General features: G+C 44.8%; 1 protein-coding gene across 1 annotated transcript in view; it reads right to left on the bottom strand.

Moving 5' to 3' along the window:
- ZC3H3 (zinc finger CCCH-type containing 3) overlaps positions 1 to 18624 on the bottom strand; it is a 156002-nt gene that overhangs the window by 41741 nt on the left and 95637 nt on the right. Inside the window, exon 5 of the mRNA XM_052703605.1 lies at positions 8019 to 8203. Coding sequence (XP_052559565.1) covers positions 8019 to 8203 — 185 coding nt within the window. The remainder of the gene's footprint in view (positions 1 to 8018; positions 8204 to 18624) is intronic.

Here is an 18624-nt window from a genome sequence, read left to right on the forward strand (position 1 = left end):
AAGTGCCACACACAGCTCTTAAACATCTCCAGGTGACTCCATCACCTTCATTGGTAGCCTATTCCAACGTGTTACCACTCTGAAACACAAGTGATTCTCTGCAAACCTCGAAGGAATCAGTGAGCAAGGTCAGAGCAAGACAGATGCACAGTGGAGTGTTGAGCTCTCCAAAGGCACCTATGCCCTATGGGGTTGAGAAATGACACTGAGGAATGGAAAGAGATTAAATTAAAAATAGAAGCTGAAATGTGCTTGTGTGCAAGCCCATAGGGCTCGAGACTCAATGAAACATGAGGGACATGGTTTGCTGGGCTTAAGTGGGGATGGATTGATGGTTGGACTGGGTGATTTTGGAGGTCTTTTCCAACCTTAGCGATTCTGTGATTGTTTGAAACATAATGCTGAGTGCCACTAAGCTTGACTGTGACCCTGGAGAGCCTCACTTGGCCCTTCCTCCACATGCAACCCAACTGAATTTTGCAAGAGAGTGATTAAGCACGCTGAGAGAGGACCAGTACTGGGACAGAGTGCTTCTGGAGCAGGACAGCAAACCATACATTCCTATGCTAAAGGCAGAATTTCCATTGCTGCAGATATTTAAATAAGAGTGCACAGGAGAAAAAAAAAAAAAAAAAAAAAGGAAGAAGAAGAAGAAGAAACACACACAAAAAAAGCTGCTGGGTGAGCATCAAAGAACTGCACATTAAGGGCTTTTTAACTGATTACACACAGCACGCCGGCGTCAGGCTTGATATTTTATATCCTGCATAAGGGACAGGTGTTTTTCTCTCTTCCTTTTTTCTTTTTTTCCTTAACGATTGAGTCAGGTCGAAGAGCATCATCTGTAAGGAAACCCACAGCCCGTGCAAACGGGGCTGTTTCTCTTCATGCATCATCCCAACCCGACGCTGGCTCTCGGAGAGCGGAGAAGTGATTGTTGTACCTCACCCAGCCGTGAGCCTCGGCGCGTCGCTCCAGAGGGAACGGAGCTGTCATGTTCATTAAATGCATGATTACAGCTATGATTAATGGCAGGGGCTATCGTCTAACTCTGTATTTTTTTATTTTTTTTTCCCAACTCCGTTCGAATCCACAGCACAACAGCCTGGCTCCGGAGGTCTCTCAGAGGACACAACCCACTCTGAACTTTGCTTCTGGAACAAAATGGTGCAAGGTGATCGTGTCAATGGGGCTCTCCATTGAAGAGACTGGAGGCTGCACCCCTATGACAGCACCCATGCATTAATCCAGATGGTTTTCTTCACAGATTGCAGGATGAGATGGGTACTTTCCTCTGGTACCTGGTCCCTTTCCTCCAGGGAAAGGCTGGTAGACATATCCGTTGGCAAACTACCTTGGCAAACCATACATATCACAGAACAACAGAATGGCCAGGGTTGGAAGGGACCTCAAGGATCATGAAAATCCAACCCCCTGCCTGGTTGACCCTGCCTACTAGACCAGGTTGCCCAGGGCCCCATCCAACCTGGCCTTGAACACCTCCAGGGATGGGGCATCCACAACATCTCCGAGCAGCCTGTTCCAGCACCTCACCACTCTCATAACAAAGAACTTCTCCCTGACATGAGCCAGCAGTGCGCTCTGGCAGCTCGAAAGGCAAATGGGATCCTGGGCTCCATCAGAAGAGGGGTGGTCAGCAGGGACAGGGAGGTGATCGTCCCTCTCTACTCGGCTCTTGTGAGGCCCCATCTGGAGTACTGTGTCCAGGTGTGGAGCCCTCAGTACCAGAAAGACATTGAGATTTTGGAAAGGGTCCAGAGGAGGGCGACTAAGATGATCAGGGGGCTGGAGCACCTCCCCTATGAGGACAGGCTGAGGGAGTTGGGCTTGTTCAGCCTGGAGAAGAGAAGGCTGCGGGGTGACCTCATGGCAGCCTATCAATACCTGAAGGGAACCTACACCCAGGAGGGGAGTAAACTCTTCAAAAGGGCTGACAACAGCAGGACGAGGGGAAATGGATCCAAGTTGAAGGAGGAAAGATTTAGGTTGGATGTGAGGGGGAAGTTCTTCACAAGGAGAGTAGTTAGGCCCTGGAACGGGCTGCCCAGGGAGGTTGTGGATGCCCCATCCTTGGATGTGTTTAAGGCCAGGTTGGACGGGGTCCTGGGCAACCTGAACTGAATGTGTATGTTTGGTGGCCCTGCTGGGCAGGGGGGTTGGAACTACATGATCCTTGAGGTCCCTTCCAACCCGGGTGATTCTGTGATTCTGTGATTCTGTGTGACATCCAACCTAAATCTTCCTTCCCTCAACTTAAAACCTTTTCCTCTTGTCCTGCTATCTACCCTCTCAAAGAGTTGATTCCTCTCCTGCTTGTAGGCTCCCTTTAGGTACTGAAAGGCTGCAATAAGGTCACCCCGCAGCCTTCTTTTCTCCAGGCTGTACAAGCCCAGCTCCCTCAGCCTGTCTTCATAGGGGAGGTGCTCTAGACCCCTGATCATCTTTGTGGCTCTCCTCTGGACCCTCTCCAACAGCTCTCTGTCTTTCTTGTAATGGGGGCTCCAGAACTGGACAGAGTACTGCAGATGGGGCCTCACAAGAGCAGAGTAGAGGGGGACAATCACCTCCCTGTCTCTGCTGGCCACCCCTCTTCTGATGGAGCCCAGGATGCCATTTGGTATCCATCCATTTTTGGGTGGATCCACCATTCTTGGGTGCTTTCCAGGGTGGGATGTGGGATTCTTTCCTTCAGCTTCAACACCTCCGTGCAATTCCCCACCACCCCAGGACTTTTTAACACTTCCTGAGAATGCCAGCTAAGATTTCCCTTTGCATGCAAATCAACTGCAAACATTGCACTGTGGTTAATTACACTCTTAATTATTTAGGCAGGATTCTATTGCTCCTAGGGCACAGTGAAAGAGCAGGAGACAAGGGGATGTATTGGGACCAAGCAGTACAGTGGAGTAATTATGCTCGGGAGCATCATGTTGGGGCATCAGGTAAACCCCCCTGTGACAATGGGACCACTAAGTCCCTTACAATAACCCCAAATCTAAATCTCACACAAGGAGAGAAATGGGCTTCATTCCAAGTGTCGAATGTTGCTCCAGCTCAGCAATCACTGCCATGGGGTTTTGCACCACCATCCCATTATTTAACCTTGCTGAACACCTGCACCATTGCAGCTTGCTTCTGCTCAACCCCCTTCACGCATTGGCACTAAGAAAAAAGGCTCTTTTCAACCATGCCATCTCCTTTAATAGGTCATGTTATAACTGTGCTTTGCCTTCTGTGGCACGGGCAGCCTACTTCTGGAAGAGGTGGCCATTCATTCTGTGGGGCTCTCCTGCCTTTATTGCTGAACAAAAAGTTTTGAGGCTGGCACACAGGAAATTTATTTCTTTAATTATTATTCATTTAAGTGGCTTCCACTGTTTCAGATGATCAGCACTAGCAGCTGCTGGGGGTAATTTATTTTACTCACCAGACAGCAGAAGCCCTCACTTTCTGGAAGGTAACAACAAAACAAGGGCTTTTAAAGCAGCTTTTCATGCTTTCCTGCCTGACTGCATCCCAGCTCTGAACAGGAAAATGCATGTCCCTGCTTCAGGCACTCACAGTTTTGTTATTAGCAAAGCACGCTCAATTAACAATGCATGCTCTGGTTTCAATGCTGTTGCAAAATCGGCTCTGTGGATGCTTGCAAGGAGCATGGACCATCTACCATGCTCTGCACACCCTGGATCCAATGCTGCTCCTCAAGGAGAGCAGGTTGCAAACCCAAGAGGTTGAGCTCAAAGAGACCAAGGCATTGAGAAATCCTAAAACTGAGGAGATGAAGCTAAAAGGGTCCCGGCACTGAATGGTTGAGTAATCCTAAAATCAAGGGATTGAGCTCAAGAGAAGCTGAGAATTGAACAACTCCAAACTGGAGGATTTGAACATAAATGAACCAAGGGATTGAGCAGTCTCAAAATGAAAGGACTGAGTTCAAAAGGAGCTGAGCAATCCCAAACTTGAGGGATTGAGCTTGAAGGACCCAAGGGATTGAGCAAATCCAAAGCCAAGTGACTGAACTCAAAAGGGGCAGAGAGATTAATTAATCTCAAAACCAAGGGATCAAGCTTCAAGGGGACAAAACCCAAACCCAACAGACTGATCTTAACAGCGACATGGAATAGAGAAATTCCAAGGGATTGGAAAACCTAACTGATCTCCAAAGGGAACAAGGGATTGAGGATTACCAAACCCATGAGACTGAGTTAAAAGGAATAAAGGGTTTGAGTAATTCCAAACCCAAGGGATTGAGTTTGAAGGGTCCGAGGGATTGAGCAATCCCAGAACCAAGAGACTGAGCTTGGAAGAGAAGAGGGGATTGAGCAAACCCAAAGCCAAGCAACTGAGCTCAAAAGGGCCCAAGGGACCGAGCAATCCCAGAACCAAGGGATTGAATCCAAAGGGATAAAGGGACTGAATAATCTCAGAAACAAGGGACTGAGCTTGAAGGGCTGAGAGACCCTACTCAAACAACATCAAAATCAGCACAGTATAGCAGTAATCCAACTTCAGCTGTTCTCACATCTTAGGCTGGGCTCCTCAATCATCCCATCCCAACACAGAACGAAGGCAGGACAATTGAGGCCACAGAGGGGTGAACAAGCTACTGGAGATTGGGACGTTCTTTGGCACGATGCAATGATGGGAATGTTTGGGCATGAGCTGCAGGTTTTCCTGAGTATCCAAAGTTGCAAAGGGAAGATTTCCTTGCAAGAAGCAGCTTTGGATGTTGCCTAAACTGCAGTGAGCTCACATCGTGGGCTGCAATAGTTCTACTTGCACCACTTGTGCTGAGATTGGGGTCAGGGCTTCTTTCTGGACAATGTCAAACCTTAATTTTGTTCCTGCTGCTTTCAATTTCATACCTTTTTTTTTTATTATTATTTTTTATTTCCCCTTTCAAATTTATTTTTGAAATGCTGTGTTGCCAGAACCTTTTGCTTCTTTCCCCAATTTCATGGAAATTTCTCAAGCGTCCAAATAACGCAGCAATTGTAGTAAGAAATGAAGGAAAGGTTTGCTCAACCAGCTTATTGCATTTGCTTAATTAAAGCCACATCTAATTGCAATGCATCAAACACTTTCCACACTGTCCTGCTGCCACATTTCCTCACATTTCCACAAAGTGAAAAATAGATCTTTGCATTTCTGATTGTAGTCAGCGCACAGAGAGACAAAATACCAACCCAATAAATTCAGGTGAACAGCAGAATTATAACCCATCATTAAGTAAATCCCGGGCTATTAAACTGTCATGAGCACTTCCCATCTCTCTGCTACCCCAACACTCAGTGGAGATTAAAAAGAGGAAAAGTTTTGCACAATATCCTCTCATCATCCCTTTGGCTCTCCTAAAAATTGCACACTGGACTGTGTTTCTCTGCATGGTCCCAGTCCAGCAGTGGATATTTATGGACAAGGATGAATCCATCAGCCTTTTTTTTTTAAGTTCCCTAAGCACGAATTGCTGATTTCCAGTGGTTAGATGAGTTTTAAAACCTCCATGCATTAGGATAAATGAAAATAAGGTCTGGAACAAGAATTATAAATATGGGATATGCAAGATGTGCGTTTGGGAAAAGTTGCCAGGCAAACATCAGAGCTCCAAACAGCAGCAGAAAGAGTGATTTAAGTATCTCCCAGCACCTATATTAAACCACTCAATGTATCAACTGGAAATTAAGCAGAATCTGGTGTCATGTCCATCTCTATGCTGTAGGGCAAAAGCCAGTACACCTGAGTCTTACCCAAAAAAAAGTTCTTGAAAAAAAAAACACAATAACCCAAACTGTCCTTGAAAAAATATCCAATAACAGAGACATCACAGTCAACCCAACCAACGTGCTTCTTCAAAATCCTCATCCTCCAAAAGCCCTCCCTGCTGCAATGGAAGACCCCTGGGTTTTTGGCTTCTCTGTCCTGAAATCTGGCCCCTAAAGCTGGATCTGCTCCATCTGACACTTTCCATGGCCATGTCTTGAGGGTTTTGCCCACCTTTTGCTGCTCCAATAAAAGTCTGTTGCATTGAATCAGTGCTTGGGAATGGTCCTCAATCTCAGATCCACACTCAGGATGGTTCTTCCCTATGGGCTACAATGGTCTCACTTCCATTAAAAGGCACTGCATTTTTTTCAAGCCATTTCCACTATTTGTTACAATTGCTTTGAATTTAATATGTTCCCTGTCAGCAGAAGCACTCTGAAGTCTCTGGTCCCATGGAAAGGCAGAAGGAGTGCAGGGATTCAGACACTATTGATGGGATTTTTGTCCCTGCTCTAAGCTCATCTCCTCCCTCCCATAAGTCTTTCCTTTGTAGGTTTGTTTAATGGAACCTGGTAGGTGACAGGAATAACCCATTCACCTACCAGCACTGGATCTAATCTCTGGGCTGTAAGAAGGGACAAAATGAGGGAGGTGAAACATCTATTATTCACATCTCCTTACAACCACCAAGGAATCCACAAACTGGGGTACACACTGCTCCCAGTGACACTTCCCAATGACAGTGTCCTATTTATTCCCTCTCTTCATCCAGACTTTTCCACTGTACATAAAATGACTTTGGCATTAAATTGCCTTTATAGCATCATTCACGAACTCACTCATCTCTGAGGCCTCCATCATTCCAACAAAGAAAAAAACCATGAAACCACTGGCTTTGCCTTTCCCACTTTAACTTTTCCCAAGGATTGCAAATATAGGGAACAAAAACATTCAATCCAGGTAGAAACTTGAAAAAAAAAATAAATAACCATCAGTTCACAAATAATTAGAAACCTGATCCTGCCTGAGATCTGCAACTTGAGGTGTCAAGCACCAGAGGAGCTAAAACACACATTTAACTGAAGCTAAATGTAAAGCCAGTAACCACATCAAACTGCCTGCTTCATAGTTATCTGCAGAGTGACCCTCCTGGCTTTGTTAGGTCAATATTGAATGTAATTCGATGAGCATATCAAATATACTTAACCTTTAGGTGCAACTTGAAGTTGGCCAAGACTTAGCAATCCTCCTTAAGGTTAAAAAAAAACAAGCAGTGTAACAGGGTGGATCTAAACCTGGTACACACTAGCTTGAGAAAAACTCCATATTCTTCAATTGTTCTTTCTTAAAGCTTTTGTTTCTTTAACGTTGTTTTCCCTTCAGTGCTACTGTTAATCAAAAACATACTGTAATCAGGAAGAGCTTGGGGTTGTCCTCTGGAAATGGTGAGATGTCTATTAACTTTGTGCTGAGGTGTCAGCAATGCTGCTAGAAAGGTTGTTTTTTTTCCTCTAAAAATATCTCAGGGAGGACAGGTTGGATATTAGGAAAAAAATATTCCCCAAAAAAGTGGTCAGGCATTGAAGCAGGATGCCCAGGGATGTAGTGGAATCACCATCCCTGGAGATGTTCAAGAAATCTGAAGATGTGGCACTTGGAGACATGGTTTAGTGGGCATGGTGGGATGGGTTGGGGTTGGACTTGGAGGCCTTTTCCAGCCTTAATGACTGCATGATGGTAAGATTCTGAGTGGGCATGGTAGTGATGGGTTGACAGTTGGACTTGAAAGCCTTAAACTTCTTTACCAACCTCAATGACTGTATGATGGTAAGATTCTGAGTGGGCATGGTAGTGATGGGTTGACAGTTGGACTTGAAAGCCTTAAACTTCTTTACCAACCTCAATGACTGTATGATGGTAAGATTCTGAGTGGGCATGGTAGTGATGGGTTGACAGTTGGACTTTAAAGCCTTAAATTTCTTTTCCAACCTTAATGATTCTTTGACTCTGAGATTCAGTGACTTTGTTTAGAGGTTCTCAGGTGTTGCAGCAATTCAAGGGAGGTGAGGAGCTGGAAACATCCAATCTTAGTATGGCTTGGGTTGTGAAGGTCTTAACGACGACCTGCTCCCAACTCCATGCCACGGCATGAGCAGCTACAAGCCAACCTCAGCGCTAAAGCTGGAGCATTGTTAGATATTTGATACAAAGTAGGACAAATTCTCTCTGCTCACCTGCTCTTCCAGGGCTCTTGGTGCTCAGATCTCTGCACCGACCAGGGGTGCTGGAAGTTTTAGAGAGTTTGTTTGCAGACACACGGTACATCACCCCTCCAATGCACCGATAGCCTTTGCTCTTCCACCTCTGCTGTATGGCTTGGGATTTGCCACTCTTGGGAGTTGAGCTTGCTTGGGGGGACCTGTAAGGAAAGGATAAAACCAAGGTAAGCACCAAGTCAGGATGCTACCCCAAGGAGTTGTGAGCAAACCCAGAGCTGCTCAGTGATGGAGGCTGTACAGAAGCAAGTAGTTAAGCTCCTCCTCTGGAGAGTGAAAACAAAAGGGACTGGGGAATCAGATCTTATTTACTTACATAAAAAATAGGTGCAATTAAAGACTCTACAAACGGTACCTCTTCCTCATGCACAAATAACCACTTTTTCACCCAGTTTGCCCACAGCAACACTTGTCCATGTGCTTGTCTATAGACTCTGCAGATATTTCCCACTGACCCTAAAGCACAGCTTCCACCTGCACTGCTGGTTTCTGTCTTCCTAATGGGCAGCTTGGCAGAGCCAAACAGCGATCCAGGTGGGTTAACAGACATTGAGTTGCTCAGCACTACCGTGCTGAGCTGCCTATTGGGCTGGAAGAGCCTATCCTGATGATGGCTACAAAAAGCAGAGCAAGAGGAGTGGTCACTCAGATATTTTTGCAGCCCTCTGCAACTGCAGCTCTCTCATGGCTTTTTCCATATCCTTGCATGGGATGAGCTGCCTCAGGATGCTGCCATCCCATAATGCCAGGAGCAAATTCTGGGAGCCAAACTGGTTCTCGGCAGCACTGGGGACACTTCTCCAGCTCCCTATCTCTCTGCTATTTCCTCTGAGAGGACACATTCTTCCCACTAGCTCTGCAGTGAGGATGACAGTGGGTCAGGAGCTGTGCTATAGTCACACGCATTGGTGTGGTTGCTAATGTCTGTTTGCTCAACAGGCAAAGGACAGGTTTCAGAAGCTCTCAAGTGACACCCTGGGGGCCAATCCTTCCTGGATGGGCTCATCTGTCACCAAAAAACCCTTCCGGTTCCCAACCTGACACCCTGCACGATGCCATCTCTCTCCCCATCCGCCACCCGGCTCATTGCTGTACATATGCCGTTATGCAAACAGAGCTGTTCCAGCCAAATCAAATCTACTCCAATATCAGTCGTCTTAACCATTTAGCACTAATCCAAACAGTAATTTGTTTATGCAAATTAGAGCTCTAATTTTGTATTAGTACAAACTATGCTCATAATGCTATTAGCAGAACGTATATAAACCGCGCATTACTGAAGAATATCTGTAAATTAAGGCCTGCTATCCTATCAGCAGAATGCAAACCCTGGAGAGCATTACCTTTAAATGAACATGTGCTGCAAAGAAAGAGAGAATTGTAAAATGTAATAGTTACATTTCTTAGTGCTTAGCGTGACAGCCTATTCATTTAATAGGGCTGTTGCCACTGGCTACCAACCTCACAGAATTACTGCCAGATTTGCAGAGGGGATTGGGACAAAGAAGTGCTCTGCTGCACTAGGTGCAGTTTCTTTGGGCCCTTGCTAAGGAGATGAGCAGAAAACTTGAAATTTTACAAGGAACAGCCTCTTTGCAATCCTTCAACTCTTAGGGAGTTGCAGCTGATGTAGATCCCAAGAGCTGAAGAAAGGTTTCCATTGAGAAGGCAGTTTGCACACATCTCCCCACGGTCATCTTCTTGCTGCAGGCACAGCATATAGAATCACAGAATCAGTAAGGGTGGAAAGACCACTAAGATCATTCAGCCCAACCATCAACTCATCAATACCAAGCAGTAAACCACGTCACATAATGTGACATCTACCCAAAAACTCCACAGATGGTAACTCACCACTTCCCTGAGAAGTACCACAACACACATGAACCCTTCCAGTCTTGCCAATGGAAACGCATGGGATGAGGAGGCATGGGATGCTCAGTGGCAATGGCTGATCATAGAGCCATAGAATGGTTTGAGTTGGAAGGGAACTTGTGAAGGTCATCTAGTCCAACCTCCCTGCCATGAACAGGGACACCCACAGATAGGTCAGGTTGCTCAGAACCCCATCCAGCCTGACCTTGATTGTCTCTAGGGATGGGGATCTCTGGACAATCTCTTCCAGTGCCTCACTACCTTTACTGTAAAAATCTTTTTCCTTATACCCAACACTCCAAGAGGTCCATGTCTCTCTAGTACCAAGGACTGCAACTGGATGCATCTGTCAATATCACTGAAGAAAAGCACTGGTCCCAGCATCGGCCTCTGAGGGCCATCACTCATCACCAATCTCCATCTGAACACTGAGTCACTGATCACCACTCTCTGGATGTGATCTCACACCCAGATCCTTTACCACCAAACAGTCCACCCATCAAACTCCTATCTTTCCAATTAGAAGAGAAGGATGTTATGTGGGACCAGGTCAAAGGCCTAACTGAAGTCCAGACAGATGACATCAGTGGCCCTTCCCTTGTCATTGGTGCAGTTAGGCCACTGCAGAAGGACACTAGGTTGGACAGGCAAAACCTGACCTTGATAAAGCCATGCTGGCTGTTATGTGTTCAAGTACAGTCCTCATCCCTGGAGGTATTCAAGAAAAGGGCAGATGTGGCACTGAGGGACACAGCTTAGTGGGCACAGAGGGGATGGGTTGATGATTGGATTGATCTTGAAAGTTTTCTCCAACCTTAATGATTCTATGACTCTACGAATGGACATAGAGGTGGTTGGATTTGGTGATCTTAGTGGTCTTTTCCAACCTTAATGATTCTTTGATTCTCCCCAGCTGGGCACCTTGCACACAAATCACTAGAAATGCAGAGTTTGTGGGAAAGTTCGGAGGTAAAGAGGAGAGATTTGGAGGAAGGGGATGTCAAAACGAATAGGGACACAATGAGGACTGATTCATGCTTGTGCCGTTACTCTGATCTATTTAACATCTGCTAGATGGTGCATTTTGCACCATAGCTCCATTTGCTATAAAAAGATACACCACATTGATGATAAACATCAAATGGCATGGACAGAACTGCATTGGAGCCCCAAGAAGATAAAAGTATCACTCAAGATGCAGTAAAGCTCCCTGGTAAAATCCACTGTGAACTAAGCAGAGCCCAACCAAATGTAGCCCTTTTGAAGGAAATTCCGCACCAAATGTCTAGAAAAGAATAAAGTTGGTAGGTGACCCTCTGCACATGACCATCACAACTTCAGTGTATGCTGCAAACATCAATTTGCACATCATAGAATCATTAAGATCAGAAAAGACCTAGAAGATCACCAAGTCCTGCCCCAACTCATCCCCACCAGGCCCACTAACCATGTCACTTGGTGCCACATCTCCACAATTCTTGAAATCCTCCAGGGATGGTGAATCCACCATTTCCCTGGGGTAGAATCAAAGAGATTCTTGCTCTGAAAAACACTGATTTAGAGAAATGCTCTCGTGCTCAGTACGCTTTCCTGTGAAAATAATGTCAGTGGGGTCCAAAATGAAAAAAAAAAAAAAAAAAGATTGGGGGAAAAAAACAACCCTCCTAGAGTTGTAAGATGGATTCAGTCCAACAAAACACAGTTCCCGCAAATGCTCTGGATATTTATTTTCTCACCTTTTTTGTGCTCCTTCCAAGCGTTGAAGTGGCCCTCGTTACAAAGTCACCATTTATCACAGTGTTATTACCCACTGGCATCTGACCCTGCCTATGTGAGCAGAGAGAGAGCAGGTAGCAGCTGCCGGCCGAGCACCGAGCAGTGAGAGCTGCACTTTATAAAATGTTTTATACTTTTATGAACCGGCGTTAAAAAAAAATATAAATAAATCAAAATAAATCAAAAAAAAGGAGAAGGATCAGAACAGCGTAATGCACCAAAGGACCATGGGTCCCACATCTCCCTGCAGAGACTTTTCTAAGACTTTTGCCCTGCACCCATCAATGTGTACTGAACCTCCTCCAATTTTGCATTTCTGTAGAAAAATTATTGTTGAGGTTGACTGAAAGTAAAGCCACCAAGATAAAACACGGGTTAGGGTTTAGGCTTTAGGGTTAGGGTTTAGGGCTTAGGCATAGGGTTGGGGGTTAGGCATGGGGGTGAGGGCTAGCCATAGGGTTTAGGGATTCAGGCTTAAGGTTAGGCACACATTTAGAGTTTAGGAGTTAGGGTTTAAGGGTTAGGGTTTGAGTTTAGAGTTAGGTTCACATCGCCCAAAGGGTGGCCACCTCCATTTCCACTCTTTGGGTGATTCTGCAATGGGAACATTGCTATGAGGACAACCCGGGCTCCTGGAAACTCATTTCTAAAAAGTCAAAGTTAACAGGGGGAAGAAAAACAAAAAATAAAAGGCAACCATTTCTCAAAAGGAGTTGTAATCTGCTCCAATAACCTTTACAGCTGTTTTCCCTACTGGAGACAGACAGGTTGCATTACTGCTTCAGCAGTTTTCTAATCACTTGGTGAGGAGTGCTCCCAAACCCCTGAGTTTGGGACATCCTCTCCCCAAAATTCTCATGTTCTGAGCCACATTGCCTGAAATTCCCATGTTCCGAGCTACGTTGCCCAAAATTCTTGTGGTTCCCAGCACACATTCACACCATGCAAATGCACAGGTTTGGAGATGCTGCTCTCCAGGAGATGCTTTGCAGGGAATTTCAGCTGGTGAACTTGAGCTCTAGCATCTTCTGTTATTTACTTCCAGAAGGTCTCTTTGATTCAAAATTGAAGGTAAAATATGTTTTATATAGAAAACTCTAAGCTTAACCTAAGCCCATGTAGACGAACAGAGAAACTCAATGGTCCAACCCTATGGAAAGTTGTAGCCCCAACAACTTCACTCCACCAGCATCACCTTCACCCACAGGCAGTGACACCGACCCTGGGGACAGCCACCGTTGGGCCAAGAGATGTCACCAACAGAGCCTCACAAAACCCCTTGTCTCTTTTCATCCCTGGCGGTGTCACGGCACTGCGCTGAATTGTTACCCTAATGGAAAGGACGGCCTTTGGAAATGAACTGTATTGAGAAGAGAGGATAGAATTAATGAGATAATAGCCAGGCCAAGGACCTGAAGAATACGCCAGCTCTCGACATGAGGGGCTTGTAATTCCCTTTCTGCAGCACAAACCCTCGGATCTAAAGAGTTCTCCCGTCCGTCCAGAAGACCCGCTCCGGCAGGAAATTTCATTAACGCTGGAAAATAGGAAAGGTATTAAGCGTGGATAATGAAGGCCAGAGTGTGAACAGTGCCTTAAGATAGTCTTCTTTCTAGCCTTTGTAATGGGAGGCATGAACTTTCCCTTCAAATCCATTTCTAATCCATTTGAAATACTACAGCAAATTATCTTCCCTTCAGCCCGAAAGCGGCCAGCCAATTTACTCCGAATAGAAGTGACAATGCTACAGAATTTATCGCCATAACCTTGACTACACAAGGTTGAGGGTTGTCTTTCCCCCACCCTGGGGTGGAGAGGGGAATAAAATTTTTTAATCAAAAGGGGGTAGAAAGATACTATAAAAATGTTTAAAAACAGTATAGCAGTTGTTGAAGATCCAACATCAACACCAGAGCCAGGCTTGATGGCGAAATCTCTGTATCTGCACTAAAAATGTTCTGGGTGCAAGTCCTGGGCTAATAAAACACTTTGTAGCTGAAGATCTGGGTTCTTACCATGCATCTCTTAAATCATAGAATTGTTTGACCTGAAAGGGACCTTTAAAGGTCACCCAGTCCAACTAAAAGTACCAGAAACCTTGTCTGAGTCCAGAGATTTCAAGCAACAACTTCATAAACACTCATTTTGACCAAGTCTTGATTTTCCACTTCCTTTTCCCTTTCCCTTTTTTTCCCTTTCCCCTTTCCCTTTTCCTTTTCCCTTTCCTTTCTTCCCCTTCCCCTTTTTTTTCCCCTTCCCCTTTTCTTTCCCTCTTCCTTCCCTCTTCCTCCCCTCCCTTCCCCTCTCCTCCCCTCACATCCCTTCCCCTTCCCTTCCCTGTTTTCTTTCCCATTCCTTTCCTTTTTTTTCTTTCCCATTTCCATTCCCATTTTCCCTTCTTTTGGCAACTTCACAGCATGTGGCAGTAAGTCCACAGTGACAACTGGACCAAATGAGTCCAAACTCCTTGCTTCCGAACACAACGAAACTGCGTGAAATGAAACAAATCCACTGAAACTTCATTCACTACACAGCAAACACTGCTGAAATTCAATCACTCTTAAATAAACACCAAAAAAAAAAAAAAAAAAAGAAAAAAAAAAAGAAAAAAAAAGAGGGAGATTTCCAGTTCAAGAACTTGGGAAGTGAGAAAGGACAATCCATGCTGGAATGAGCAGATGCTCAGGTTTAACACCCACATGTTATCCACACATGCACACCACTCATTAAAACTCAAACAAGCATACATAAGCTCACCTATGTCTGAAATACCAAACTATCTGATGCATTTAAATTTAATACAAAACAGAGAGCAGGGTAAGAGCATCCTGACGGCACTCCAGCCAGTTGAAACGGAGAGGATTTCTTGGAGCTCACGGCAATACAAGTGGCTCTTAAAGAATGGTTTTCTTTTACTTCTGGATATCTTCTTCAGGCTTAGCTTATTTACTTTTTTTAGTAATCCTTACATAGTAAGAAATCACATTTACATGCTGGCACTTGGCTCCCAAGGAAAGAGCAGATGATGCTGGGCAGGGGTGTGCTGCAGGGCCAAACAGGAGGGAATCGACTATCATAGCCCCATAGGTGGCAATGCAAAGGGCTGTTTTGGGTAAGAAACACAATATTTCTGGGGGGAAAAAAGCCACCTACAGTATCCTTGTTCCTTAGTATGTAACAGAACAAAATAAGATTTGGGTTCAAATCTTATTTGGTGCTCCTCCAATACCCCAGCAGTGCTCTGAGCTCCTGCAGCTTGAGTACTGCTCACACCTAAATACATAAGGAAAAACAAGTGATTCCATTCAATGTTTGATTTTCACATCAGGTCTGCACACTATCTCTTTCTTCTTCTAACTAAAAAATGTCAGTTCTCAAATAAATACTTCCTACTACTACTTCAGACCTAACATTAACAAAAATAACTTTATTTTAGTTATTCAGATAACTCAGTTCAAATTGTCTTATACTCCAGGGAATCCATTAGATTTGAAAATATGATTACCAGCAATAATCTCATTTGTTTGTAAACAAATCTCTGTTTTCAATAACCTGTGATAACTATGAAATGTGCACTCAGCAGCTCAGATTTTCTTCCTGGGCATCCAGTATGGGAGTTCAGTTGAACGGAATCTGAATTTCCATTCAAACACATCTCAATGCTGATCTCAAGTAAAAATAATCTGGCACAGATCTCATTTACCATTTTCAAAACCTGAGAAAAATTATCAACCTCAATGAGTTAAGCCACACAATTGCCTAAATAAAGATGTACATATCTAATAAATCCTCCTGACTTGTGAAGGAAAAATAGTTGCAACTACATTACGTTTACCAACCACAATAACACAGACTCCTCCAGAAACACTGTTGGTGAATACAGACATGGATCAAGACCAGACTTGGTGATTCAGATCAAGGATTTCCACCTTGAGGGTTTAAATCCTGACAGAGGGACATGGTTGGTGGGCATGGCGGGGATGGGATTGGGTTGGACTTGGTGATCTTGAGGTCTTTTCCAACCCTAATGACTCTATGATTTGTGAATCATAGGATCTGGAAAGCAAAGCCCCAAAGCTTCCATCCCTATTCCAGTACACAGAGATCAGCTTTGCATGGGTACAATGATGATGTCAATGAAGGAAGACTTTGCTCTGGAGTGGGAACAACAAATGCAAGAAGGATGAAAAATAAATTATTTGGGGTTCCACACCTGTTTCTAGCATCATTCTCTGCTTTGTTTTTCCCCAGTTTCTCTCCTCCTTTCCTCCTCTGAAGTTGAAAAGCCAGGAAGGAGACGAGATCCAAGCACCCACAATGCAGGACCCATCTCCATAAGTAGCATCTTTGGATTCTGAAAAATCTCTGCAGGTTTCAAGCTTATCAACTCCACTGTTGGTGCCACCTCTCCAAAGCAGGACTCCCTATGGCACACTCAAAAGCAAGCTGTTGATTCACATCAGAGCCCATCAGCTCACCCTACAGATATTTGGGGACAGTTCCAGACCCAACACAAGCTCCCTCCATGCCAAAACCAAAATCACCCAGAGCACTCAGCAGCAGCTCCTTTGGGCTGCAAAACTCATTCAAAACTTCACATTTCAGCCAATACTTTATATAAGTCATGTTTTTGCTCCACACAAGAGCCACACTGGTCTTCCCTCACCACCCACACAGCCTGTGAAAAGAAATGTGCCCAACATCATAAATCCTGCTCCAAGCTGGGGATTAAAACTTGGAGCATTAGTGCCATAAAAAAGTCTAATTAAGCCTGCAGAAGAGGATACAGTTTGGGCTGCACGTGATCCACAAGCAAGCCAGGAGCTGGTTCATGTCTCCCTTCCTCAATTGCTCCAAGCAGGAGCAGAGGGAAGCCCTGTGCTGCCTTTTCTCCAGGGATTTGCTGGCCATGCATCATAAACCCGCTGAATTTAATTCCTTTTTTTTTTTTTTTCTTGAATGCCTTTCAGCTCCACGTTCTCTTTCATTTCCCTATGGCTCCCCAAAAAAGCAAGCTTGGCAGCTCCACTGTCTTGGCCACGTAGTGAGGGTAAAGCCATGTCACAGGGAAAGCTCTTAAATCCCATCACGACCTCTCAAAATGCAGAGAAGATGCAGTTATTAACTCAAGGAGGACAAAAGTTCCCTACTCAGCTAATCAAATAAACCAATTCAGAGTATCCTGCATTCTTGGCATCAACTCTAAATTGTTTTGAGAGACTGGTGGGAGACTCTGTAAGGGAGAACACAAGATAACACCAAAACCCAAGGCTTCAAGTCATGTTGGAATGTCCCCTTTCCATTTGAAGACATGTAAAGATTCCCCTTTTTCTGCAGAAAAGCAAAGGAAGTAGCTAGCAGGCTCAGGACCAACATCCACCCAGAGGCTACACCTGCAGTATCACTTGTTGGTCAATAACCACCAAAGAGCTCCACAGAGGCAAATGGCTTAAGCAGCAAAAGCAAACTGAAAGGAGCAAATAAGCTTTAATGTCCTGTGACATGTTTAGCCTCCTTCGTTTCCTCTCTACTCCCTTCATTTTCAACTATTATGCAAGACAACAGCATGGCAACAGGCTTTCTACCATGTCAGCAATATTTGTGCTGTTAGTGCTGCTCCTGGTGGTATCACATACAGCCTCAACTGTGCATTTTGGCAATTCAAGGTAATGCTGCAAGCTGCTTTTAGAACAGCTCTGTTCTCATTTATAAATGCATTAAAGTTCTTCGAAGGCACTTTCACCTCACAGCATGCCCCCTTCTAAATGCTGGGAAGGGCTCCAAGGAATGAGACGAAGTTGTGGCGAGGGTCAGGTTGGGTGTTAGGAAAAGGTTCTTCACTTTTTTCAGTCGTCATGCATGGAACAGGATCCCCATGGCAGTGGTCATGGCCCCAAGCTGTCAGAGCTCAAGGAACATACAGTCAGTGCTCTCACACACAGGGTTTGGATTCTGGGGGGTGCTATGTGAAGCCAAGAGTTGGAACTGATGGTCCCTGTTGGGTCCCTTCCACTTTGGGATATTCTAAGATTCTACGGTTTTATACAGTTTTTACCCTTTTCCCCATACAAATCGGGACACGTTGATACATAAATCATAGAATCATTGAATATCCTGAGTTTGAAGGGCCCCAGTGCTCAGGGGCTATGTCTGCACCCACTTCTGCACACACCCCATCGCCATACTGCCAGCACTGCAGCTCAGCAGCCTAAGGTAGTTTTATTTCTTCCCTTTGCAAACTAGAAGAAAAAGTGCATTCCTGACTTAAAGACTTTGTAAATGAAAGATGGGACAGGATAGCAAGATGAGAAGAAATTAAATCCATCAGTACCAATTATGGTGGGAATTACGGTGGAAGGCAGTCCAAGCATAACAGCTTCCTACCAGCCTCACCGAATGCAAAAGAGCATCAGAAAAAGGGGATATTATTAAAAGAGGGTCAGCTAATGATGCCGTTGAGTACTGACATCTCACAGTGGGATATCTCAGAAGCAAACCAGGGCCATAACTTGGCTCCCAATCCATCACAAGCAATGGCTCTGAGCTGATCCCATAGCAGCTTTCCTGACTTGCAGAACCCCCCAGAACAGCCAGAGAGGATTACTGCAGACGGATATTGACTGAGGGTTTAATTACTTGGGGATAACAAGAGAGTTTTCCTGTTAAATTTGAAAGCATTGCTAATGCCAAGCATTTAATTGGCATCTCCTTCTCTAATGTAACTGGAATTGAGTGATCAGATGCTGGTGACAGAGGGACAAGCAAAAAGCCATCAGTTGTTACAGGCACAGCACTATTTTAAGATCACACACGTTACCGGATGCACTGAAACCTCTCTCCCTAAAACAAGGCTAAATAAGATTTCACTGATGCACTACAGTCATTCTAGCCTTTGCATAAGGATGCACTTCAG

This window comes from Tympanuchus pallidicinctus, unplaced genomic scaffold (assembly GCF_026119805.1).
Source record: "Tympanuchus pallidicinctus isolate F22 unplaced genomic scaffold, pur_lepc_1.0 scaffold5, whole genome shotgun sequence".
Taxonomy (NCBI): Eukaryota; Metazoa; Chordata; class Aves; order Galliformes; family Phasianidae; genus Tympanuchus; species Tympanuchus pallidicinctus.